At 40.5% G+C, this 27,965-nt stretch overlaps 1 protein-coding gene across 1 annotated transcript; it reads right to left on the bottom strand.

The window, feature by feature from the left end:
• Nucleotides 1-27,748, bottom strand: cabp2a (calcium binding protein 2a). The gene is made up of 8 exons (XM_042485572.1): nucleotides 27,686-27,748; nucleotides 27,223-27,405; nucleotides 8,945-9,166; nucleotides 2,758-2,788; nucleotides 1,889-2,023; nucleotides 1,140-1,249; nucleotides 848-995; nucleotides 1-26 (listed from the first exon to the last, which is right to left on the bottom strand). Exons 1-8 carry the CDS (start codon nucleotides 27,743-27,745, stop codon nucleotides 1-3), a joined length of 915 nt encoding a protein of 304 aa, XP_042341506.1. The 5' UTR covers nucleotides 27,746-27,748.
• Nucleotides 27,749-27,965: the final 217 nt, after the last annotated feature.

The following is a 27,965-nucleotide window of genomic DNA, read 5'->3' as shown; positions in this document are numbered from 1 at the left end:
TCAGCGAGACATCATTCGCACAAACTCTGTGGAAAGAAAAGATATGTTGTTATTGTTGGTTAAGGTTAAGGATAGTACTGTCTTCCACCATGTCCTTTCCTTCTTTCTTTAACTTGAACATCTACCTAAAAATCATGCTCTAATTAGGGTCAGATACTGAAAAGGTTACTATACCAGTGGTACCTACTGGACCAGATCAGAACGCACACAACCCGTGTGATAAGCAAGAGAGAGAGAGAGACAGCGTGTGTGATTCCTGCTGATGCTGACAGCGAGGTGGCGACAACCGGAGCAGAGTTTTTGTTTTGCTTGCCACATGCTAATTCAAGTGAAGGACATTAACTGGTTCCCTTCAGGTGGACTGCTTATATGGACCAGCTATTCTCATTATAGTGACATTCTCAGCCACTCCGAAACAGATAGTAGACAAATGTCTGTCTGCTGAGTCTCTCCTTAGTCAGAGAGACAATAATAGATCAGAATCAGATCAGATCAATAATAGATCGAATTACTATTATTAATACTGTAACTGTTACCTAGTGTTGAATTATTGTTGTTGGGTTAAGTTTTATTCATTATGTATGTGAAATGTGTTCACAGTGCTTTGTATTCATCCATATTTATGTATTTAAGCAGGCTATACTTTAATATGAACTATATTTTAGGAGGTAATATAATCAGTTCAGTTAATAATAATCAGTACCATTATAAATGTATTGTTTTGCATGGGTATCGGAAAGAAACAAAATCCAAATGATACCCAAACCTATCTCTAATACTACCTTAAGCAGTTTGTGATATCCCAATCTATCCCTCAATTTTCTCACCTAAAGTAGGAATCACTCACCTTCAAAGTCCACCTGTCCATCCCCATTGAGGTCTACATCCCGCAGGATCTCGTCTATCTCATGGTGGTTCAGCTGCTCTCCCATTAGCTTCTTCATGGCTTCCCTCAGCTCCCCAAGGCTGATCTGACCGTCACCATCAGAGTCGAACTGGAAAACAGAAATGGATGTTGAAAATTAAAGCATATAAAAAGAAAGGCATTAGAGGTGAAAGTTAGGGGGGAAAGGTTATCCTTTCAGGGACCCCACAGAGAAAAAAAGTTGGTGTCATAAGTTAGTTAAATTATCGCAGACCTCTTTGAAGGCGTCCCTCAGCTCCTTGACTCCAATCATGTCTGCAGTCTCTGCGAGCATCTTAGGACCCATCAGTTCCACAAAGTCCTCAAAGTCCACTCTGCCACCACCTCAAGGAGGAGAAATATGTACAGACAGTGTAAACAAGCCAGCAAACGAATGACCAGATCAGTGAGTCAGTGACCAAAGTCAGAAGTGACACTTTTATCAAATGCACAGTGCTCAGGGGAGTAAAGGCTGATTTATAGTTGTTAGTGGGCTCTACACTGTAGCCAACTGTGTTGTGAGCATTTTTACTTGTGCAGTAGTGTCTCTGTGCAATTACACTTCCAAACACCAGGTGGACATGTTGTCTCGGTGCTAGTGTTTATTTCTTTGAAGTACTGCAAAATTTGAATGATTCAAAACACGCATAAAACACGGCTTGATAGACACAACATTAAGCAAAAGTTGGAAATTCGCCTCCATTATAACTGGCAAGGATAACAGGCAAAACAATCGTCCTTTGTTAGGCACGTTTTCCGTACATATACAATATGTTAAGGTTATTAGCATAAGCCCATGACATTTTATTTTGCATAAATTTGCCTAGCAGCCAGCAGAGCTTTCTTTTACTTATACGAAGCCAGTAACAACAGCAACATTTAACACAGGTAACCTTACAAAATTTGGCTCCATTATAAGTCACAAGGTTCATTGATGAACACACAGAATGTGTATGTGTGCTGATAGGTGTATGCAGGACTCACAGATCTGCTGACTGAGCTCTATAAGTTCCATCTCTGTTGGCATATATCCCATAGTCCTCATGCACTCGCCCAGGTCCTTACAGCTGATGAAGCCATCCTTGTCTTTGTCAAACTCCCTGAATGCCTCACGCAGTTCTGCAGGCAGTACGTGCATGAGGAACAGAGCGAGAGACATTCTAGTTTTAGGTGTATAGATACTTAAATTCATCTGAAATGTTTGTATGACAATGTGACAATCCTGGTGATAATTGGTCTTGTCTGTAAGTCCAACAGTGTAACAGTAGTGCAGTGCTGAAATATCTAAAGCACTCTTTTAACTGCAGTATTACCCAAAGGAGAGGATAAACAATTATCAGTAGTGGTAACTCTGAATCTAGTATCCTGTTATGAAAGGCTTTTAACATTAGTAAAGTATTTATTATCTTTATTAAAGCTATAATAATTTACAAGCCCTTTACAACGGGTGCCTTACTACCCCCCCCCCCCCCCCCCCCCCCCCACACACACACACAAAAATGTAACTTTCATGTAGTCTACAGTCAAATCCCCAAACTACATGTTTCCTGTGAATGAGTGTAAATCAGACCTAAGGGACAGCTGAAACTGTAAGGAATAATCTTTCTCTTTGAATGATAATCCTTCACTTTGATCTTCCACAGTTCAGTTAAACCTGCTGGCTCACATTGCTAACACTCAATGGGAGGGCAAAGCCAGGAACTTCTACTGGAATTCTCTCTGTAGTACAGCACCGTTTTTCACAGTTTAACAGAAGGTTAAAGCTGGAAAGGAAGGCTGTTCAGGAGAAACAGAACAGCTGAGGGGACAAGAGATGGAGTAAGGATTTGGATTAAGGCTTTGATTCTCTGTACCTTCCATTTCCTCTGGTCGTAGATCTCTGTCCTGCAGCAGTGCAGACAAAAGACAGGACACACACATAGAGAAATGGACAGCCGGTCAAGTTAAACACAAACTTTCTATCTCTGTATTTCTTGTTCTGTTTGACCCACTCACACATAATGATTTCACATGCAGGAAACCTTAAAGTGTTTCAACCTCTCATCTGTGTTCAACAGCCTGAGCAGAGATTCTGTTACTGGATTTTTTGGGTTTGATCTGACTGGCTCAAATAACCTATTTAGTTGATCTGATAAACAAGCTGGTATCCAATCCCACTGAACTGGTGAAGCTTTGAGAGTGCTGTACATATGCTTCACCACAAGCACGCAAAATGCATCATAGTAATAAAACCTGCAGGTGCACAATGACAAATAAGTCTCTCTCATCCTTTCCAAACACACAGAAATAAGCACACACTTGTGTTCCCACACAAATGCAACAAAGCTAATGAAATGACACTTGCAAATGCAAGCAGGAGTTAAAATTTAAAATGTCTAAGGAATGACTTTAAACTGTGACCCAGTAAAACTTTTGGCTACAGACAGACAGACACACTCGCGTGCATGCACACACACACACACACACACACACAGTTTACAGTTTATTTTGAACTGGCTTCAGCTTGTGGTAGCATGGACAAAAGGTGATACCAGGATACATTTGTTCACCACATGCTCTGCGAGGCTGTGACATCAGCAGCAGGAATAATACAGTCCAGGATTAGAGGATGCAGGAGAGAGAACAGTGGCAGAGAGATTACAGTTGTAAATTGTATTACAAATCACGAAGGCTTATCGGTTTTTCATTACCCTATCTGCCGTTGATTTTCATCTGCATCTTCATCTACACTAAGGTTTGCCTGGGACCTGATAAATGAACATTAACACACCTGCACACACAGTCAACACCCATGTACCGATGAGGGACATTATTCAGAATTACCATGTATACACAGGTATTTTCCTCTCACACAAACATATGCAAATTCATTCACCTACTATACTAAAAACCACATACATATACAACTGAAACACCCTCACACAAACAACTGAAATTAAAAGCTACACAAATGACAGTTTCTCATAAAAATTACTAAAAAGCTTTCCCACATACCAGTGTGCTCATATGCACAGTTAAATGTTATAAATGTTTTATTTTAGCTTTTAAAAAAGTCAATTTTTGGTTATATTTCTTTCCCATGGGCTTTTTTCTTCTGTAGTATGCCTCACAGTTTTGTTTGTATCAGGTATTCGAACTCCTTTATTAATAAATAACTTTATTTTACCTCAAACATCTGTTTTTATGCTCCTTGCCTTTCCTTTTATGAGCTGGCTCATACTATAAAAGTGGGCTTGTAAGGAATATATCTGAAAGCAGCTAAACTTACAGCCCGCTCTCTTTCAGAAGTTGTCAATACTGCTTTTGTTGTGCTTTTGGCATTAGATCCCAACGCCAAAAGCCACCTTTTGCATCTGGATGATACACCCCTGGACAGCATCAGCTGAGAATTTGGCCAGGCAGAACTGGTTGCTGGATGGTGCATAATATCACATTTGTACTGTGTGTGTATCGTTAGCATATTTTGTCTGTAGAGCAGCCATTAAAACATTTCGGCCTGACACCTTCTGTGTCAGCTGGAGTTTAGATTGTTACTTCTGTAGCAGTTGAGTTCATTGTCTGGTTGATCATGCCACTGTTCGATCTAGAACATTCTATTCCAATCCTTCCCTTAAACAAGTGGACAGCTGCTGCAAAATGCTTTAGTGCAAATAGCAAATCACCTCAGTATCATGTTCTCTTAATAGTTAAGAAGGCACTTAAACCTCTTCTTGTTGGTAAATTGGTGGAATTGATGATTATTGTGTTACCAGCCCACTCACAGCCTTTTGTGCTTGAGGGTGGCACCCTGACTGAAGTTGTGGGTGATCCTCACAATGCTTTGGCAGCTGTGACGGTGGAGGTTGAGGTAGATGGGTGGGTGAAAACTCAGGTTAAATGCTTCCCTATCATCCACTCTCTTCTGCCAGTTCTGGACCCAGAACTGAGGCTCGCCTAAGAGTTATCCTTGTTCATTTGCAGACAGAAGTCCAGTGAAAAGCACAAATCAGACAAGCACAGTTACAATTTCAGCTAGAGATCAGAAAGTTGGAAACTGAAGCTGACGAAACCGTAAGACTGCGTCAGCTGGAACTTAAGACTTAGAAGAGGGGACATTTGCATTGTGCATCCACTGATGCTGTGAGTATGACTTCCTCTTCCACACTTCAGAAAGAAGTGAATTCCTACTTTTCTGCATTTGAGCCCATCACTTCAGCTTTACAGTGGCTGCCCAAATTCTAGCCCTCTGCTCCAGCGCAAATTTATGGTAAAACCCAAGAGGTAGCAGTGCACTCCCTTTTGGAGAACAGCCTAAAAATTGTTAAAATTGCAATTTTGTGTGAGTTTGCAGGAAAAATAAAACCTTAGTATTGGAGTGAAGCACAAGATGTACAGCAGATGATTTCAACTTTCTACATGAGTTAATTTTAGTGGAGGAATTAAAGGAATGTTTGCCTGACTGAACTGAAGAGCAAATAGTAAATACACTCTCTGTATTAGCCAATAAATATGTGTTGGCTCAAAAAACAGTATTTTCATTTTTACATGTCATTGCCAACTGTTTGACCCTAAAGAAGAAAGAGCAACAATCTTCAGGTTAATTGCATAGTGTACATCTTGATGTCTGTTTCAAACCTTTCACATTTGATGGACCAGGAGTCCACCAGGTGAACTGGCTGATCAGCGAGTATTTTACATGACACTGGTGGTTATCAGTCTGTCACCTCACCCTTGCTTTATTGTTTTCTGGTGAGTCTGCTTGTGGTTATGGTTCCTAGCTATGTCTGTGTCAAGATGGGTTACATCCTCAGCCCAGTACATTGCATACATGTACAGTACAAGCTAATCCCCATACACTAAACTGAAACTGAACTTGCCCTGAATTGCTGAATTGTTGTGTGACTGTGTTAAACTGAGTAGCAGGTTGCACCTTGTATGATAGCCTTGGCCACAAGTATATTAATGTGTGTGTGAAGGGTTGAATGTGACATGTAGTTTAAGCTGCTTTTGAGTGGTTGGAAGACTAGAAAGAAGTCATATGAGTACAAGCTCATTACCATTTTACTTCTAGGATTAATTAGGGTATGTCGTCTCTTGTACTTGATTTGGTTCATCTGTTGAGGCATGGCACATCACCACTTATGCCCCTTGTCTTGACGAGGTGGGGATTCTAAATGGAGCAGCACCCAGCTCTGCAATTCAGAGGGCTCAACTCACAACAAATATGCTACAAACAGCTGACCAGTGTGATAGTTGGGGCAGCTGGAACTTTTCCTGCCTGCCAGCATGCCTCTCATTATCGTAAATGTTTCAGTCAGTTAATTCCTTAATTAGCTTTTGTTTGAAACTAGTAGATCTGATAAGGTACTTGATGAGCTAGCTTTTGGATGAAACTAGTAGTGAGGTACTTATCAAATTATTTGGTGGACTGGACAAGAGGTAGTTTTAAAAACGGACAGCACGCATGTGGCAAGTTCCTTTGTAATAAACACTAGGTGTAGGTGCTGTTTCTGTTTATTTTTTATTATAATCTGTTATTTTGTTTTTCACCAAGTAATCTAGGGTAGCTAGGTTCTTATTTTCACTTTAGATTTTTAGTAGTAAGATTAGTGACTCTTATGTCATTAGTCCTCTTTTGGTTATATTTCTTTCTTTGAGTTGAGGAGCACCCATGGGCCTTTTTCCTTTAAAGTTTGTATCACACTTTTGTTTGTATCAGCTATCTGAACTCCTTTGTTGACCAAAAACATCTGGTTATTTTTCACCCCCCTTTCTCTTTATGAGCTGACTCATAGTATGCTCACATTCTCTTCTGAACACAATATTACACAAATAATTTCAGCTGTGAATATGAGTGCATTTTACTAGTGAAACCCTAGTACCACTGATTGCTTTAGAAAAAAGCATAAGCCAACAGTGACCCAGCATCAATAAAAATTTTTAAAGCAACATGTTGGCACCACAACAGTAAAGGAAAAGGGTTTAAATGCAAACTAGAACCTATGTTCAATGTACTGTGCTACGAAAGGAGTTTAGTTTGCTATTTCAAAAATAAAGGAGATTGCGGGGTATAAGTAACCAGTGACTTCAAGAGCCACCTTTTGCGACCGCATGAAATGCTACTGGACGTCATCAGCTGAGTACTCAGCCTGATAAAGTTGTTTGCGGTATTATCATACAGTGTCCGATAGCACCTGTTGCAGCAGCATGATACGCAGGTGGCATCAGTTGAGAACATGGCCGACAGAACCTTTCACATCCACATGATACGCCAGTGGACAGCATCAGGTTGAAACTTCTGAATGTAAAGTTTTTTTTCTACACCTATGCAAGCATGTGTGGCAGCATTGGTTACCATGTGCTTGTGTCGTCTACACCAGCTTTGACACCATCCCTTCATGTGCATTTGCAACTTGTTCTCATCCCAAGTCATCACACGCTGCCGCTTTGCAATGGACTTCTACATCTACATAATGCTCTAGGTGTCCTTCTGCTTCTGCTCTTTATGTCCCGGGATGCTGCCACAGTGATGTCGACACAAGCACATGGTGGGATAACGCTGCACACGGTTATGTTCAGGCAACAAACAGGTAATCAGCACACTCACATGTCATCACATTCTACAGGAAGCAAAATTCCAGGGTTTATTGGATCCATCTTCCGCCCTTCTTGCCTGCCCTGTAGGCACTTTTGCACTCCAGTTCTCATTCCAAACTCATCAAATGGACCGCTCTGTCAGTGCTTTTAGTGTGCAAGTGTAACGCCAAAAGCTACCTTCCATGTCCAACAGGAGCACGGCTTCAGATGAGAACACATCCAGACAGAACCGGTGATGTTGTTATTATATGATGGCAGACAGCCAGACGGACAGAGGTGGTTATGCCCATGAATCGCAGAACAGCAGAGTCAGGTAACAACACTGTAGGTAATGACATAATACAAGGACATGAGTGCACTTATAGGGTGGGCAGGTGGTGAGGTGGATGGGTCCCACAAACAACTGACTTTCATGCAGGAGTCCAGGGTTCACTTACCATGTGGATCTGTGAGTTTTTTTTCTACAGAATACCGTACCGTGTGCCTCTTCTGTCTAAACCTAACCATCAGAGACTTTGTAGCCTGAGAACATGTTGTTTTTGTTATCGGCAGTGTTTCAAGCAGAAGCTGTTCTGCCTCCTTTTATGTGGCCAAAACAGTTTTCATCTGGCCACATTCTCAAGTGATGCAGAAGGTGCCACCCAGCCATCGATCATGGCCAAAGTGGCCAAAGTTGTTTTTTTTTTCAAAATTATTTTATCTGTTCACCAAAAACACACTACAGTACACAAAAAATGCAGGAAAAGGACACAGAGTCTACAGTATGTAAACAATATAAAATACCCGATAAATAATTATATCAAGCCCCTGTGTTCAGTCAGTCAGTTATAGTTCTCCTCTAGACTCAGCCCAAGGTCTCTCAGTACCTCAGGAGGCGGCAGCTCAGTAAAGCACCTCAGATCAGTGACTAGATCACCATCTTAATAGCTCTTTTCAATTAACACTGATTAACAGTCAGGAAATGATTTTTTTATTAATCTCTGCCATATGCCTCATCTCTACAGAGGTCATTCATCTGAAGTAAGAGGCACACATGATATCGCTAGCACTGTTAGAATGTGAATTTATGATTTTGATCTAAATTTCATTATAGACAAATTGGTACGCCAGTTACTCTGTAATTTAAGTGCAGTCTGTTATATTACCAATTACTGTCTTTTTACAGCTTGGAATAATTTCTTGTGAAATGTGGTGGTATGATGGTATATATGATGGAGGGTAGACACTCACAGGGTGAAATTCTCATTGGTGGAGATGGGAAGACTGTGATGATGTCAAACTAATGGATAGCCATAAGTTCACCTTCCTTTGAACAGTGACGACACTGAAAATGATTGGATAAAGAGATTTATGGACTGCGTTAATTTTATACTGTGTGTGTGTGTGTGTGTGTGTGAGAGAGAGAGAGAGAGAGAGAGAGAGAGAGAGAGAGAGAGAGAGAGAGAGAGAGAATGTCATACATACAAGCTGGCTCTGTGCAAAGCCCTGTCTGAGGAAGATACAAGCAGGCCCCACTAGGTTGTGCAGCATGTTGCAGTTCTTAACCAGAGCGCACAGGGGCTCATCGAAGTCCCGCTCACTCCCTCCTTCCTCCTCGTCATCTGTGTCAACTTCATCTGCACCTCCCAGGCCCCCCAGCATGGCAGCAGCCAATGGGGTGACATGTCGTTCTACAGGCAACTCCCCCTTAGAGGACGGGAACCAACCACATTAGGACCCAGACAAGTTTATTACACTGACTGCAATAAAACTGGCCAATTCAAATGTACATTTTTGCACTGTTGTGGCAGTCGTGAGTTCAGTTTCAAAATAGATTTATTTACATTGTTTATTAGAAAAAAAAGGCATTTGAATGACTAACTTTCACAAATATGGATATCCACAAAGCATCATCTAACATGTCTTAATCAATTCAAGCTTACTTCGATAAATCTTGTTCTCTCAGCTGAAAGAAATTAAATCAGTCCTTACCTTCTTCCTTTTACTGTTCTTTTTAGAAGCCTTGTTTATGTTCCCCATCGCCCTGCCCTCTTCTTTCTGTCTTTCCCCTCCCTTTCCTCCTCGTTTGTTCCTACACTTCTCCCGTGTCTCTTCTCTTTTCCTCTTTCTCGCCGTCTCTGCTCAAATGTCACATCTAAGTTCAAAATCGATACTAAATCCAGTGCATTCCATGGGTCACACCCAGCGAGACGATGGCAAATGTTTCCACCTGCACCCTACTACTGAACGCAAATGAGGACTCCTGTCAGTGCACGTGCCACAATCCAAGGTCCCATTGGTTAAGTTAGAGACAAGGTAGGCATTAATTCCTAAATTCCTATAGGTTGTTGGAGGCGATCATGATGAGCTTTGAGACGTGTGGATATTATGGAATAGCAGCAGGGTGCTGGAGATTGACAGGGTGGGGTGGAGAGACAGGTCATATCTGGCCTGAAACAACCTGCTGCTGCCAGATTCTGGCTGTGATTGCATGATTTGATCATTCTCTCTCTCTCTCTCTCTCTCTCTCTCTCTCTCTCTCTCTCTCTCTCTCTCTCTGTCTCTCGGTCTCTCTCACACACACACATGTTCCCCTCCTATTTATCTGTAACCCCCTCTCACCACAAGTGATCCCTTGAATTTGCCCTTTCTCCCGGTCTCTCTCACACACACACATGTTCCCCTCCTATTTATCTGTAACCCCCTCTCACCACAAGTGATCCCTTGAATTTGGACCAACGTAATCTAATCGCCCCCCCCCCCCCCCCCCCCCCCCCCCCCCCCCCGTGTGTGTGTGTGTGTGTGTGTGTGTGTGTATGTGTGTATGTGTGTATGTGTGTATGTGTGTGTGTGAGAGAGAGAGAGAGAGAGAGAGAGAGAGAGGGTGGGGGGTTGGTAGAATTATGGATGAAGAGTTGGCTGCCTGTTTAATCCTTGGCATTTCAGATTAGAGGGAAAGAGTTATGTTTACAGTGGAGGCCATGGGAGTAGAGGTTTGAAATGTGGAGAGTAAAAGAAGAAGAATATTTATTACTAAGCTCCTTTTATATACAATAACAGAGAGAAGGAGTAGAACAGATGGAATTGGAAGGAAATTAATATGTAACCTCAAGATAGTACTATGTTGGAAAGAGGCTGTAAGAATGAGAGAATTTTAGGACTTAAACATAAGGGCAAATATTGAAATTAAAGCTAACACTTAAACCAGGATTCAAGAATTATTTTACAGATGCTGTCATTAAGGGTAGAGCACCAAGATTTTGAAAACTGAGTTGGGAAGCTTATGCACCTTATCTATGAGTTTGGAAATTATTTTCCTGTGTTAATTTTGGAAAAAAAGATTGGAAACAAATAATTTTCTTACTGGCATAAATACTCACCAATATCACAACTCACTCTTTTTAGAAATCTGAGTGACTGAATTCCAAAGAAATTATCACAGCTTGAGTTGATAAATAGTAGCAACTGTTGGAAGTGTGAAGAAGCAGCGGGTACTTTGGTGCATAAGCTGTATAACTGTGATAGAATTAATTGGATTCAAATTTAATACATTCTTTTTTTTTGTTTGAAATGGTTGCATTTCTGGTTTTAAAACATATGATAACTAACCAAAAACACTGTATAAGTACAGTTAATGTGTGTAAATGTATAATGTAAACTCCCCATCATATTGTTATGACTGTTCTGTGTAATACTCGTCAGTTAAAATTTCCATATTAGACATGAAAAGTAGGATTTGGAAAATTTAATTCAAGTTTTTTTAATTGTATTTTTTATTTGTCAGATCAATGTGTTATTAAGACTTTGCCATTACTTTTCTAATAAGGCTGCGGTGGCTCAGGTGAAAGAGCAGGTTGTCTGCTGAACAGAAGGTCAGTGGTTAAATCCTCTTTCTCCAGTCAACATGTAGAAGTATCCTTGTGCATTATTTTATCTGAAATGTAGTAGTGTAGAGGTATATAGTAGCATCAAATGAAAATACTAGAACTGGCGGTAGATGAGGTCACAGAGTCTTTTTTTTTTTTTATCTCTGTCTTACTCTTTTATATTTATTGAAAGTGGTGGCAAAGAAGGAAATATGGGCCTGTCTGTAAAAGCAAGCAAACTGCAAAGAAATCTGAGGAACAGACAAGGTGATAGCAAGGTGCAAGATGGCGGCTCAGGTGGCTATGGCTAATCAACACAGCTAGCTCCTCAAGTTACTGCGAGCATCAACAGGATTACTGAGAAGGTAGAAGGTAGATTAGATTAGATTAGTCATTTTTTAAACATATTTTAAAAAAGACATTACATTACATGTCCTTGACCCTGCTACATCTTTGGAGTTGAAGGATGAGTTGATTAAAATCAACAACTAGTATGGAGATTCTGATGGCTTCATTCAATTCTTTCAGTGTGTTTTTTTTTTAATTGTATTGAGGTGAGCCAAGAAAAACTTGTGGGTGCACTGGAAGTTGTTATTCCCCGCAGAGATGGCAACACTAAAACACTGGACACAGCTGAGTGCCAGGGTTCCACAAGTTTCTATCAGGCTACTTTTCTTCACTTTAGACCACAGTTACATACATTAATTAAACAATATCATACGAGAGGGAGTGCTGCTGTATTGTATATCATCACAGCATTCAGTAAAAGATAATCACAGCCATGATAATAAAGAGCCCAACATCACAACCTCGACTGTGACATTATTTTTATATACCATTTCAACAAGTGTGATTTATTAGTTAACAGTGAGTAGTGACAGAGTGGATTATAATTTGTTTTTTTTATTTAATCTTTTTTGGGGGGCATTTATCTGCGAGTCTGTTCACTATAGCAGACTCTTGTATATTATGTGTCCCTCCTGAGCTGCCGTGGTGAGTAGAAAGCCGCCTCCAGCCGCCTCAACTAGCTAAGGAAACTCTGGCTCCCGCCAACAGTGAAGGGAGAGGGTACGTCAACCTTAGAGTTCCTGCCAGGCAAACGTCTGTCAAACATCCTCGTACTGGGTTTAAAAGGGTCTTCGTCCCCATGTTCATGGTCATGCAAAGTCTCTTAAGTACCATGCCAGGTATACTGAGCTATGTTAAAAACAACAGCACACGTACCACACATACACGGAAAATCCCTCAGCGTCTGTTGAAGTGTGACAGCTCCAACATCAACCGCTGTCCGTTTATTTTCCTTGACCAAAACTCCCACGCATGCATGGGCTGTGAAAACAGGGGATGCCCCCCACCCCACAACTTTTTTTCCTGCCCTATGGCAACTCAAGAGGGACACACAATATACAACAGTCTGTTATACTACAGTCTACAGTAACATGAGACAACTACTGACCATTAATGGAGGCCTAATTAAGGTTTAGAACAGGTGTAAAGCGTAGTGATACATGAAGAGTAAAAAGTCCCAGTGCTACTGTACTGTACATCATGGAATGCCTCTCGACAAATCAGATTGCTTTGTCGGTAGGAACTAACCCTGAATAACATATAATGTAGTCTCCCTGCACTTCACATAATGTGATAATTTAAGGCGTCACTTGCTGCCGGGCAACTTTAAAGTTATCTCTTTAAAGAGGGAATGTCTGATGTTTGATTCCATGGTCAGAGTTCTATATTCCATAAAAACGAGTGATTTGATTTACATTTTTTGTCTTTTTATTAACAATTTACTCAGGATTTAAAGGGATGTTTAAGGAGTGATTGTCAGTGTGGTGGGGGCAGGGGGAGCTTGAAGGTTATTGGCGCAGTAGTTTAGTGAACTCTGGAGAGCAGCTGGAACACTAAGGCTGGTTCTCTTCTTCATTGTCTCTTTCACCCTACTGTAAGAGTGATACTAACCTGTTACTCTGGTTCTCTCTTGTGTTTGTTCTTGGGCCTGATTTTTCCAGTGTTCTGTGTCCATTTTGGGGGATTATTATAGTGTTTGGGGTTTTTTTTTTCCACCACCATATCCAAAACCTGTGATATTTTCTTTGTATGCATTTGCACAATGAGGGTCAAATCCACAAAAGGATTGCACTGCTTTTGCAGCCACTAAACCTGTGCAAATGAGAGAGAAAGATCTGATCAGATGCAATCCACAAAACACACACAAAGGGTGAAACACATGCAAACTGCATTTTCATGCAGACAGCGTCCAGGGTGCGTCTGTGCCATTTGCATGCATGTAAATTGGGAAATATTCAAAAATTTGGCACAAAATTGCCCCCTTCCAATGCAAATAAGCCTTGTAGCAAATATAATCTAATTCACAAAGACCAGGGGCTGCCCAGGCAGTTACAGTGGTGCAATTTAATGCCATTAAGACCCGTGTATTTAATATGCTCAAAATAAACGTATCGGATTTTGACATGATCAGTTCTGATAAGATTCATCAAGGGCTGTCTTATTACAAACAATGTCAGCGTATAAACCTGGGATCTGTGTGCGACAGTTAACCTGTGTGGATGTGAAGCAGAATAATAAAGATTTATTACCATCAAATCCTGGCCGATCCTCTTAATGATGCAGCCGTGGCACTGTGTGTAAAAGTGCGCGGCCTAGGTCTCATTTTAGAGACACATGTGCAGTATAGTGTCAGCTGCTGTGAGATGCTGCAGCCAGCTGCAACACACAGCCAGCTGTTGGCAACAAACTGACACTTTGCAACAGGCTGTGCTCTCCGCAGTTTTCATTATGACCAGTCTGTGTTGTGAAATATGGATAAAAGCCTGAAACACTGGGGAAAGATCCACTTACTTGATTAAACGCAAAAGGAGGGCAAACTGTGCTCGGCTGTCAAACTATGTTGGCCTTGACTTATACTTAGTGTGAATTCTTTTAGAGTGTTAAAACGGGGCAGACTGCTAATTCTGCGCAAATCATGGTGCTATTATTGGGCGCACTCCATTCTTTGTGGCTCTGACCCTAAGAAATGGTAATGTAAGGTTAGACATTTAGCAGTATTAGAAGCATTTAGAAAATTTTTTTCGTTTTTTCTATCCTTCGCTTGTCTGTCATCGTTCATTCTCCTTTGCTTTTTTCATTCTGAAATGGTCTGAAAAAACTAGCAAAAAGCAAAACTAAACTGTTAATCTTTTAATCAAGTAAATTTAATTCAATTTCAATTCTATTCTATTCTCCTCTATTAACTTTTTTCACTATTTAATTCACTGTTTAGCTCAATTACAATTACTATGATTTTTTTTTATCACAATACAACCACTTTATAAACTGTTTTAATGTGGCCAAAATACAACTTATCGAGCTATGATTTTTTTCTATTATTTTAGGACCAGTGTTTGTTTACTTTATAAGATATTGCTTTGCTCCCCCACCACCAGAACAATTTATTTTTACTGTTGATGGGGACTGGAAACTGTTATAGAAAGAGCTGTTCAACAAAATTTGCTCAAACTGCATTTTCAATAATGAAAATGAAATGAAATGTTTCACCCCCTTTTTTTCTATATATATTTCTATTTCTCCATTAAATACTACCTCCTTTCCAGTGCAGATCTCTCCTAATTACTATTCTCATTCTGAACCTTTTCTTCTGGCTTCATACATAACCAGGCAGTTACACTATAAATTACTTGTGAATTGAGATAACAGAAAACAGATCTACATACACTTTTGCATGGGGTACTTTTGCAGGAAAGAACCCCTAAAACATTTATCCAGGAGTAGCCAATACTCTGTACTGCCACTGCCACTTTATTACCGGAAGAGTGCAGCAAAGCATAGTGTAATGCTGTTGCAAAGACAGATTTGTGCTCAGCTGTAATGCTTGTCCACCACCTCTAGATGTCAGCCTCATGCGTTGTTATCACAGGCCACTCATTTTACTTACAGAGACATTTGAGTGTTTTTGATCAGCACATTCAGCAGAAAGTGGAGTAGTGAGTAGAGAAATGTTGAATGGGAAAACCTGTTTGAAGGAGCGATGGCTCAATCTATCACTGAATCCCAGCAGACATTATTCTCCAGCTGAGCCTACAGTCTGACCTTTCTATGGGGGAATTTAAAAAACTCCACTGAAAATCTATTAAGTAGAGAGGGCAAAGAGTGATAAGATGACTTGCGACAGAGGATTTGACTCCGAAGTGTCTCAGTTATATAACAGTGTGTGCCTTAGCCCACTGATCCAGCTGGACACCCACAAGATTAACAAATGGAAACCCCGGTCATGTACTGTTTTCTTTTTTTCTTACACTGTTTCCCATCATATGTTTGAAAGACATGCACAGAATGTTTCAGATTAATTTCATTATTCTTTATAGACCTGTAGTAATGGCTGAGGTTCTAAGTGAGGACACACATGCAACAAAGCACATGCACACACAGAAAAAAAGCTAAGCAATTATTAACTTGCTTTGTGTGTGTGTGTGTGTGTGTGTGTGTGTGTGTGCGCGCGCACACACGCGTGTGTGGGTCAACAGCTCGGTGTGATCGCAAAGCTTTCAGCCATTAAACCCAAAACAGAGCAGCTGGGTGACAATTTTTGCTCTATCCCTCGACAACAGCTAGTAAAGCAGATGCCTGAGAGACAAGTATAGGCCAAGAGAAAATCCAGTGCCGGGGCAGTGGACAACATGATGGACACACTCCAAAAGTCAGGATTTCTGCATGCCATGCCATGCTGACAGCTTTGGTGTAGGTCAGGTCAAACATTTTGGCTGAGATGTGGTGCGTCTATGTGTATTTGGATGCTTCCATACAAAGACACAAACACACATTAACACAACTGCTGTAAATCAGTTCATATGAGACAAACAGGGTGACCTACATATTAAAGTATGCTGATCAACCAACCATACTCTAAATGAATGAGGGTCGCTTTGCAGACATAATCATATTGCAACGGTCCATCAGTGTGAGCCTGCACAGATAGTATCAGTGTCATCAAATGGTTACAAATTGCATTTCCCACAAGGATGGTACGATAATCCCAGTCCTGTACAGACAGTTAATACCACACTTACCCAGTATACTGAGCCTGTGTGACGTCAAAGCCTTAACAGAAATATAAAATGCTCATCTCTTCACTTCTTCATCAGTATACCCTGTGCCATCCACATACATCTGCTAAGACATCTGTGAGATTAGGACAGGGATCAAGTTGGAGATGAACTGAGCTGGGATCAAGCTGTAGATTGTTTTGAGTTGTCACACTGATGTGGTCCACTGCTCACAGACAAAGACTGAAACCACTGATTGATTCACATGTTTAAGAGAAACAACACAAAAGTGATGTCAAGAGCTCACATAATAACTTCTTATTATCAGCATCCATTGTCTACCACTTATCCGGACATGTTCTGGGTGCCAATCCAATACAAATGTAAAGCTTGGAAAGACATGATGACAAGCTGGCAGCAAACACTTGTCAACACCGTGGTCCCACTCAGCTCCATCCCTCTATGTCTCACTGAAATTATAAAAGAAAAGCTTGTAGTAACAAGGCAGGGTCCAGGTAAGCTGTTTTTTTTTCTGATATCGAGCAAACAATATCTTGGCTTACAAAATATTCCAGCCTCTAAAAACCCACTTGGAGCCAGGGACCCAGCTTGAGTTAAGTGGCTTAGCATTGGACATCAAAATATAAACATTATAGTTTTGTCATAATGGAAATGTTACACATCTTAAGCTCAGTTACATTTTCCATAATTAAACGGTTCAGTTCATTTTACAGAAACCATGAGCACCAGATTAGAAATTCAATTGTTTTGTCTCTGTTCATTTAAGATACACAGTTAAAGCTTTGCTGTTTTCTTTAGTCACAATTAACTGCTACGGAATAATATAAAATAAAGATTCAGGGCTACAACCCTGAATGCCCAGGCCAGGCAGCGCCCATGCACAGACAGACAGACAGACGGACATAGTGACTGGATGGTGGACCACGTGGAGCATTTAGAATGTAATGAGCAAGATATTTATCTCAGGAGTTTCTAAACACCAGCGCAGAACTGAAAAAAGAGGCAATTTTGGACTTGAGGCCTAGACCTCGGCACTATCTAATATCAATAAGTAAGTGTTGTCCCCGGATCGACAACAAAATTGTTTGTCAAGGATTCACATTACCACCAACCAGTCAGCAGCAGGTCTTGATTGTGATGTCATTCACAGTGCATCCAAGCCCCAAATTTTACATAGTGGCCAAAAGTAGAATTACACCACCCGGGTTGGTCACGTGATGCAGACTGGCCCAGAAAGACTTTTCCCCATTGACATACATCGGAAAAGAGACATCTGTAAATCCTTAAATGATTTTTCGTAAGCGTCAAAACACCACAAAACGGTTTCTATCACTATCAAGATGTAAACTATCAATAACATTTGGAAAGTCTAAAAGAGCTGCAAGATTACCTATTCTAGATGCTCTGTAGATAAAAACCAGCGATGTTCTGCGCAGTTTAATCATCCGCTGTAGAGCCCTCCTATCCTGGGCTGTCCACGAACCAGGCCAGTTTGTGATGTTTCCAGTCAGTATGCTTTCTATTGCTCCTCTGTAGAAATGAAACAAGATGTTGCTCTGAAATTTAGCCTTCCTAACTTTCCATAGGAAGGAGAGCCTTTTCATCTGGATGGTGATGTGTGATGATAAAGATAGGTTCTCAGTGATAGTAAGTCCAAGGAACCTATAACTGTTCACCTGCTCCATCTCAGCTCCGCTGATGTAGACATAGTGTGTGTCTTTGCCTCTTTCTTTTAAAATCAACAATCAGCTCCTTGGTTTTACTGACGTTGAGCAGTAGGTTGTTCTCTGTGCGCCACTCTGCAAGATTGTTGATTTCCTCCCGGTATGAATTCTCATCGTTTTTTTGTAATACAATGAATGATGGTGGTGTCGTCCGCATACTTCGAAATAGAGTTCTCCTGATATCTGGGAGTGCAGTCATGGGTGTACAGTATGAACAGGAGGGGGCTGAGCACACAGTCCTGGAGGGCTCTGGTGTTGAGCACTAATGGTGGTGTGACTGCCAATTCGAACTCTCAGGGGTCTACATGTGAGGAAGTCCAGTATCCAGGTGCAGAGTGTTGTACTGAAGCCTTGTCTTGGATGCTGAGCTGAAGTAAAAAACAGCATCCTGATGTAGCTGTTTTTATTCTCCAAGTGAGTGAAGACTGAGTGAAGAGCAGTAGATATGGCATCCTCTGTGGATCTGTTGGCTCTGAAAGCATACTGGGGAGGGTCCAGGCTGGCAGGGATGTTGTCTTTGATGTGCTGGAGAACTAGTTACTCAAAGCACTTCATCAGGATGGAGGTAAGGGGGTAGTCATTAACACTAGACACAGCAGACTTTTTAGGAACAGGGATGATGATGGCTGTCTTGAGGCAGGAGGGAACAGTCTCTTGTGAGAGTGAGATGTTAAAAATGTTCGTACACGTCCAGGAATGTTGTCGGGGCCGGCGGACTTGTTTATATTCACCTCTGCAGGAGTTTGCTCACATCTGCTGTGGTCACTAAGAGTGGCCAGTCCTCTGGAGGCGGAGTATACTTCACAGCCGAGTCCTTATTGAGGAGTTTAAAGCGAGCTTAAAATGTGTTCAGCTCATCTGGCAGCGTGGCCTCACATATGATGGGGGCACTCCTGCTTTGGTAGCCTGTGATATTTTGAATACCCTGCCACATATTTTTAGTGCTGTTGCTGTTGAGGTCTCTATCCAGTCTCTGCTGATGTCTCCTCTTAGCCTCCTTGGTGCCAGATCTCAGTTGTGCTCTGGCGATGATGTATTCCTCCTTGTCCCCTGACTGATGTTTGATTAAAATCACCAGCTACTATGAAGATTCTGGTTTAGAGAGATTTAATTTACCTATGGGCTCCACTGTTGCCAATTCAACATGCTGAACCAGCCGGAACACAAAACAACAACACCAATAAATCAAGGGTTGACAAGGGCCAACAGTTTGGGACAAACTGCAGTGACTAGGGCACATGTAAAAAATGCTTTATACTGTATATCGCTTCATGAAACCGTCATCCAATTAGACAGAATGGTTCATATAAAGGAAATGTGCTGGTTCACTCAGTGGAGGATTTCAGTTTAACCTGACATCATTTTACAGACTGCAACCTACATATGGCTGTCTGGATTGCCCCACATTCCCGCTCTGATTCTCGCCCACTTACCCATTCCCAAAAGGAGGATAATGCCTTTTGCACCTGTCCAGATTTTCATGTGACCTAAAAGCTATAGTTTCTCTGAGGTCCTGTAGGTCATATGGATTAGAGATTTTCCACTAAAATACAATGTAGGGATGGAAAGTCGCAAAGTCGTTGGAGATGCATGTCCTTTATTGCCATCCGTTATCTGCATCCATGAGTATAGCACACAGCTGTTGCTGCTAAGAGTTCAGCTGTGGTAATAGTTCTAGTAACCTGTTTTTAAATCTGCCTGCTAAAGCTGCCCTTGTTTTTTGATTGTGATTGTTTTTCATGCATCACCTACAAATACTGACTTTCAGCAAAGGAAAGTCTTGTAGGCTATGCCTTTGCTGACAAAGATGGACAGTTTCCTGATGAGTTTAATTTTCAAAAACTCTAAATTACTAGGACTCTTCCTATTTTTTTGTAAAGTTAAAGTCTGCAAAAAACACAATCTCCTTAAATTTCATAAATCCAGGTTGGCAAAAAAAAAACAATAAAAAACCAAACAAACATCTGATTTGATTTGGTTAAAGCAACACCACTAAAGATTTTTTGCTAATGTTTTTTTTTATTATACTTCATAAAATGGACTAATTTTTAGGATGTGTTTCCATTTTAAGCTCTATATATGACATACCTGTTCCTGTGGCTTAAAGACTTTAAGACAAATCCCAAACCTTACTGGCTTTATCACAAGTTTACATTTCTATTAAATTCCGCTAATTATTTTGCATATGCAAGGATCTCTCTGGTTGTGAGGTAAAATATATGGCAATAAATCTTCAAACAGAGCAGTCTGTTGTTGCAGAATATAAAATTAGATATTCATTAAAATTGTGGTGACTAAAAAAGACCTAGTCCAACAGCATAATCTCCAGGCACCTGAGGTATATGTACAATTCTCTTTACTTTCTAGTCAGGTCACCTGCTTCAACGTTATCAACCCCAAAAAATAACTGTTCATCATCAGCAGCATTGATTTGTCAGCATTGATTTGACTTTGTATGGCTCTACTTCACCTCCTACATATAGGTCACGTCACAAAAATTCTGATCTTGGGGCAACTCAATAGCTCACTTGGTAAAGCGGGTGCCACATGTACAAAGGCTATGTGCTCGCCACAGTGGCTAAAGGTTCAACTCTAACCCGTTGCCATTTGGTGCTGCATGTCATCCCGTCTCTACCCTTTTCATACTGACTGACAAAAAAGACCTACAAGTAATCTTTAGAGGGGACCTTTAAAGGGGCTTATTTTTGGGATCATACATGCTTTATTGTTCAAAAAACACGTCATGTGTCTCATACTGCCCTCTGCTGCAGTACCTCTGTCTGAGCTTATGTCCCACCTCCCGAGAAGTCCAGTCAGCTCTGATTGGTCAGATGGCTCTTTCTATGCACATTCTAATCTATTTGCTACATTGTGACCAAGGAGACCTTTTACAAGAACAAAAATGCTACACGAAATAATAAAAAAAAAGGGAAAACCCCAAAACACAGAATACAGCCCCTTTAAAAAGAAGGTACATATCTTAAGCCAAACCATGATCTTGACCTCGTAATTTTGGCTCCTAACCTAACAAAACTTAAAGTGCAATGTAATGAAACTGATAATTTCACAACGTTTGGATATGCAGCTTCTGGCCCTCTGGTATGTGCAGTTTGCTCCATCTGAAGGATAATGGTAGTGATAATAAGCTGATAACATTCTAAAGGGTTTGCCAGGCAGGCATTCAGGTGTTGAACCAGCTAGTCTCAACTCATTAGAAAACAGGCAACCAAATCAGTGAGTTACAGAAACATGTTCCCAATCACACTAAGGGATATAAGATAACCTCACAGAGTTGGGGGGGCGGTCTATTAAATGGCTGACAGGGACCACAGTCATGTTTGTCATTTATCCTGCTTTATGCTCCTTCCAATTCGCTTGGATGTCTTCTGCATTGATCTGCAAAAACAATCAGAAGAAATGGAACGGTGATGACATGGCAGTCATCCATTGCTCTGTTAAAGATACCAAAAAGCATTCCAGATGAGGTCCATTCCCTTTTAAATCTCACCAGCAGCCAACATTGATCAAGCTCATCTTGGGTTATTCACAAAGAAAGAAAGAGGAATGGAGGAAATCCTTCCAACTGAGGAAGTGCTGGTGTAGGACCGCAAAAGACTAGTCTACTAAGAAAGATACTGTTTGGGACAAGCACTTGAGGTGAATAAGATCACTTCGACAACACTTCCACAGGCAGCTGCTCCATCCTTGGCTGCAGGACAGGTTGCAGTCTGCATTTCAAATGCAAAAAAAATAGCCCTCTTCAAGTGCACAGCTCTGTGTCAATGGGGCAGAGACTATGAAGGAGACAGTGACAAAGAGGCTCAATAACAAAAAAACTTTCAAATGCATTTATGAAATGCATTTTCTTAGGTAAATCTTTGTGTTTGTCACATTGCTTTAACAATCCCAACAAGACAAAAGTCCTGGATGACACGTAGAAAGAGTTTATGCGTTTATAGAGTAGTGGAATTATTTAATCGTTCCAGACTTTATATTTCCACTCTGCTTTCAAAACAGAGCTCCAAAAAAAGGCGACATCATTTTCAACACTAATCACAGACAGGTGCATTGTCTCTTAAATGCATTTTAATTGTGCTTTTTGTTTTTTCAGAGCTTATATCTGACAGTGTGGTTGATTTAACACTCTGATTCCATCACGTCAGCTCAGTGATGTGTGATGAAAACTGGAAATAAAAACCAAAGATTGTCATTTATGAGAAAAAATTTCCACACTGTTAACTGGCTTCTGTGATTATAAATTCAACATTCAGACAGGCATAATCACTCATTCATTATTTTTCCAGTCTTTAGTAGCAGAAAATGTCTTCATTTTAAGTGTTTTATGTGAGATTTTCAGAGTTGTTTCTTCATCATCCAACTAAATGGTAAAAAAAACGACTCACTCTATACTTACGTCATATTAATAATACTATTATTTTTTTAAATTACAGTTTTGGCCTACGTTTAGTGTTTGTAAATCATGTCCAGTGTTTCTACATTTTGTTGTTTGTCTTGTAAGATTTTGCACTCCAATACTGTTTTATTTCACGCTGATGAATATGACATGACTGTCTTGCTTACTACTTAGGTAATCTGCACTGCATACAGACTGAGTATGTAGTAGGTAGTATGTTAGTATGCTGCTATAAATACAGCCAGGAATCAAATTTGTTAATCCTAGGTTAGCATAGCCTCCCCTACTCTCACTGGCTGATGGGAACAAAACTGGCTTCATCCAAAATTCATCCCAGAGTAATTTGCACAACAAATTTTTGTACTATTCTCTAAATCCATCTTTTGTGTACATACTATTCTATTACTTACTTATTATTATGTGTACATACCTTATTTCCTCTATGTACATACTTATTTTATTACTTATTTATTGTTATTTGTTATTGTTATTTTCTTTGTTACATTTCACTTTTCTTTTTTCATGCTGCTGTAACATTTGGAATTTCCCCCAATGGGGGATCAATAAAGGAATATTCTATTCTATTCTATTCTATTCTATGAGTGGCAAATAGCCTCCTCATTGCCTTCTTTAGTTGGACTGGTTAGGTTTAGGCAAGAGGAGTGGGATTGGTTAGGGTTAGGGTAAGAATGTCAGGGTGAGCCAATCAGAGGCAAAGTAAGGCAGGACATTTCTTCTATATTCCAAGATTCACACATTTGCAGCCAGGGATGATGGGAAATAGTAGTTACTAACTCCAGTTCCAACCAAAATCACCAGGTGCCAGAAAAAGAGACACACCAAAAAAAAAGGCTGAATGTGACATCAGAAGGTGACTTTTTTAATCGCATTTTTCTCCAAGAAAGGCAAGTAGTCTAGTTTAATATTGGGCAAATATTAGATAAAGTCACCCTTTTACTCATGGTAAAGAAAAAGGTGACAACTATGCTCAAATTGTTTAAAGTGTTCATACACTTTAAACAATTTGAGCATAGTTGTCACCAGTGTTGGGGGTAACGAGTTACAAAGTAACGAATTACTGTAACGATATTACTTTTTGGGGTAACGAAGTAAAGTAACGCATTACTCTAAAAATATCGGTAACTACACTACTGTACTAGACTACAGGAACGCGCTTTCCTGCGTTACCTAGGCCGTGTTTGCCTGTGCTGTGTCTGTCTGTTGAAGTGGCGCAGGAATTATGTGCGTGCTGCGGCTGCTGTCTGTGTGCGTGCGCGACGCGTGCTGCATAGAGAGGGGCGAGTGACGTTGCTGCCGGTATGAACAGGAGAGAGGGAAATGGAGACGGAGACTGGGGGGTTCGGCCAGTGGCGATATTCCCACTACTTTCAGTTTATAGCTCGAAAGGACAAAAATATTCGAGTGAAATGCACTCTATGCCCAGGCGACAGGCTCCTTTCAACTGCTGTCCTGTATCTACTCGGTAAATTAAGAAATGGGAAAGTAAAGTAATAAGTAGTGAAGTTACTTTTCAAATGCAGTAACTAGTAAAGTAATTTCATTACAATTTACAGAAGTAACTAGTATTAAGTAACTAATTACTTTTTTTGAGTAACTTCCCCAACACTGGTTGTCACCTTTTTCTTTCAGGTGTTGAACCAGCCAGTCTCAACTCATTAGAAAGCAGGCAGCCAAATCAGTGAGTTACAGAAACATGTTCCCAATCACACTAAGGGATATAAGATAACCTCACAGAGTTGGGGGGGCAGTCTATTAAATGGCTGACAGGGACCATGGTCATGTTTCAAGATTCAAGATTCAAGATTCAAAGTGTTTATTGTCATATGCACAGTATGGAAACATGTTCCCTGTACAATGAAATTCTTACTTTGCTGTCCACAGAATGCCTAACGTGTAGCAAATATAAAAGAAATATGAAATAGAAATTTACAAATTTACAATAGAAGAAATTTAGAAATTTACAATAGAAAGAACAGTGCAAATAAAACAGTACAGTGCAAATTCGAACAGCTGTGTTTGTCATTTATCCTGCTTTATGCTCCTTCCGATTTGCTTGGATGTCTTCTGCATTGATCTGCAAAAAAAGTTTTGTACTACATTTTTTTTATAACTACAGATACACTCGTCCTTATTGTAGGTTTTTTTTTATTTCATGTTATGAAAGGCAGATGCAGATAGTATATTATAAATTGTTTCCGATTTCACTGTTCGCAGTTTATACTAGGTACTTAGAAATGCAATGAATAAAGGCAGTCCCTGCCATCCTATGGCCACTAACAGTAGTTTAACATCAGTGAAGCATCTTAAGTCTCTTTAATTTTCTTTTAAGTATTTCTTCTTTTATTTTTATCTTTTACGTGGGACACCAATTAGAGGTCTTCACAAGTCTACCTATAGGACAGTACATTATGTAGACATGTCACATAAATCATGTGACCTACGTCATGTGACACACTTGTTAACTTATTGCTTGTTAACATAACTGAGGTTATCAGTCTGTGTACAATATGCTTCCAAACTCCTTGAAAAGTGTTGGATGGCTGAGTTCTTTAAATCAAGGCTTTTATTAAATCAAATGATCATTCATTTTTTTAAACTGCACGATAACTATATTATTGTATTTTATACCTGCCATATTCTCTCACTACCATACACACCCATGCATTAATGATGTTGAGTTGATGGCATACAAGCATGATGGACTGCTGGAAGAACTCAAAAGGTCTAATGGCAGTGCCAACGATGACAACATTGACAGTGTTAATCCTTGGGCTCCAAAGACAGGTAATGGTAACATAACTAAGATGAAGCAGCAGTCCACCAGGCTAAGAATGTGTCCATGACTTCAACTTAAAAACACTGAAATTAGCCCCCCGATTTGTAAAATGTTACAAAAAATCATCAATAAGTTGCCCCTCAGATGGTGTTTTTCAAACAGCAGGGAAAGGTAAAGAATAAAGTATGGAGAAGAGAGCCCAAAGAGATGACCACTAGAGAGGAGGAGAAGGAGAAGAACAACAAATTAAAGCATATAGTCAATATGTTCTTAATCCAAGCTGTCATATATGGCAGCTTCATTAGCGGATTTACGTGTTTACATATTATCCTTTAGGTATCCTTCTTGCATCTGCTTGTGATGTTTCAGGGACCCACTGTTGTAAACATTGCTCCATCCCTAATAGTAATTAACAACACCACAGGATACCTTTAAATTAAGACAAAGGTGGCAATGTTTTATTCACAGAGCAAACAAAGGTTCTTACTTCATCCTATGTACCAGTACGTGTTTACTCCCACTGTGACATAAACAGCAGCTTGGTCTGGGGCTGTACATTTTAAACTATGGTACTCAAATCCGATTTTTCCATAGTCACTTTTGACCATGTCAGATCAACCTATTGATTTGCATTTCTATCCTTTGTTTAGATGCCTGTGCCACACCAAACCACACCAAAGATGGAACTTCCCCCAGAAAGCACAAACACCTTCCCTCAAGCTGGTAGCAGTTACGTCTTGCCAACTGCAGCCAACCCCTAACAAAAAGTATGCAGCTGCTAAACCCAACATGCCCCCGCAAGCATCACTTTGGGTCGCTCAGGGATAGCATCTTAATTTCTGCTCATTCCATGTAAAGTGTCTTTTCAAAATAAACCTCCATGTTCATAGAAAACATAAGTTTTATCATCAAAACTACCTCAGGCTTAGGCACCAAAACTACTTGGTTAGGTTTGGAAAACAGATCATTGTTTGGGTTAAAATGTGCAAGTTTGTTACATGACTTAAGTGAGTAATTACATATTGTTAACTGAATAAAGCAGTTTAAAAAACTGTGATATTTCACTTGGGATATGGTTGGCAGTCTCCCTGGTCTCCTCTGTCTGCCCTGTCTCCTTGATCTTTAAACTAAGTCATCACCACAACTGGGTGTACATTGAAGTTTGTTAAAAGGCAACTAGTCTCAGACAGACACTGAAAGGGTGGCCACTAGCCAAGCTGCTGTATTTGACAACATGGGGATGACAACAGGCTAAGCGTGCTCATAGCCATTTAAAGAGACACTATTATGTTCATTTTGGGATCATATTTGTATTTGGGGGGGTCTACTAGAATAGGTTTACATTCCTTAATGTTCAAAAAACACATCATGTGTCTCTTACTGCTGCAGCACCGCTGTCTGAAACAGTCTGTCTGAGCTTATGTCCCGCCTCCTGAAAAGCCCAGTCTTCTCTGATTGGTCGGCTGGCTCTCTCTATGCACATTCTATTCTGTTACATCGCGATGTCACCATGTTACAGGTGTAAACACTGAAACTCAAACGAGTTGTTTCAGGCAGCTTAGGAGCAGTGCCTTCTGAGGCAGAGAGAGCTCCCTTTGGCTTGGACTTTGGGCTTTATTACTTACTTTTTTACAAGAACAAAATTTCTATACAAAACAATAAAGAAAAGGTGAAAACCCCAAAAGCATGATAGGCAGAGAGCCGCCCTCACTCCTCTTCAGAGACTGTGGATGTTCACTCAGTCATTTATTGAGTCATTTTGCCTGACTGAGTTTGTTTATGCAAATTCATCAACAACACAGTAGACACAGACATGCCTTTGTTAGAGGGTCACTTACACAAGGACACCTGCTATATGTAATGCCATGTTAAATGTCCTACCTGTCCAAAGACGGAGTCCACGATGGGTCGCAGCTTTCTCCGGTCTCCCTCTTGAAGCCAGACATCTTCTGGCTCTCCCACAGGGGAAGACAGGCTCAAGGTCTTGGCCTTGGGCTTTGGAGGCCTCTTTATACTTGCTGAACTCCATCGCCGTAATGATTCAATCTTCTTCTTGATGGAACCCTTGAGAACCGTGAACGACAAGAACATGAAATGGGGAAAGTTGTTAGTCAAGAAAAAGCAAGAGAAAGATAACTGAGTGAGAGATGATTATTCAGGGAGCAGAGGTTATGAATGAATGAATAACTGAATGAATACAAAGTAAATAATGTGTCCCTCTTGGCCGGGCCTCAGAAGACAAACCCTGGATCACCACAGTTTATCACGTTGGCTCGTATCATGAGCACCACTGGCAGGATTTAGGACACCGCAAAGTCATATTTTGGCATGTACATCCACTGACCTTCTTTATTAACTTCCCCTCTGGAACCTCCACGGATGATACGCTTTTCACGTCAGTCATCTTTGCTGCCTAGCTTGCATTTACAGAGACATCCTCTTTCTCGCTGTCTCTCCTCTTGTCACGCTCTTGTCCACTCCTCCTCTTAATCTGTCTCTAGAGCGTCTGACACTGGTTGATAATCTGATGCACATCTCCCACTGTTGTCGCTCCTCCTTCTCTCATCCCTCTCTCTCCCTCTTTGATCTGTCCTCATGTATCCGCATCCATCACTCATGTTTTC

The sequence above is a fragment of the Plectropomus leopardus genome, chromosome 4, assembly GCF_008729295.1.
Source record: "Plectropomus leopardus isolate mb chromosome 4, YSFRI_Pleo_2.0, whole genome shotgun sequence".
NCBI lineage: Eukaryota > Metazoa > Chordata > Actinopteri > Perciformes > Serranidae > Plectropomus > Plectropomus leopardus.
The sequence above is the reverse complement of the archived record's forward strand: the minus strand, read 5'-3'. Positions and strand labels throughout refer to the sequence as shown.

Bases quoted from the DNA above. Each gene is read 5' to 3' on its own strand.
- cabp2a (XM_042485572.1), bottom strand. From the start codon at position 27,745: ATGACTGACGTGAAAAGCGTATCATCCGTGGAGGTTCCAGAGGGGAAG. The intron at 2,789-8,944 runs GTATGTATGACA...GCACTGCTGCAG, and splicing joins GCTTTGCACAGAGCCAGCTT to GACAGAGATCTACGACCAGA. The intron at 2,024-2,757 runs GTACAGAGAATC...TACTGCCTGCAG, and splicing joins ACGACCAGAGGAAATGGAAG to AACTGCGTGAGGCATTCAGG.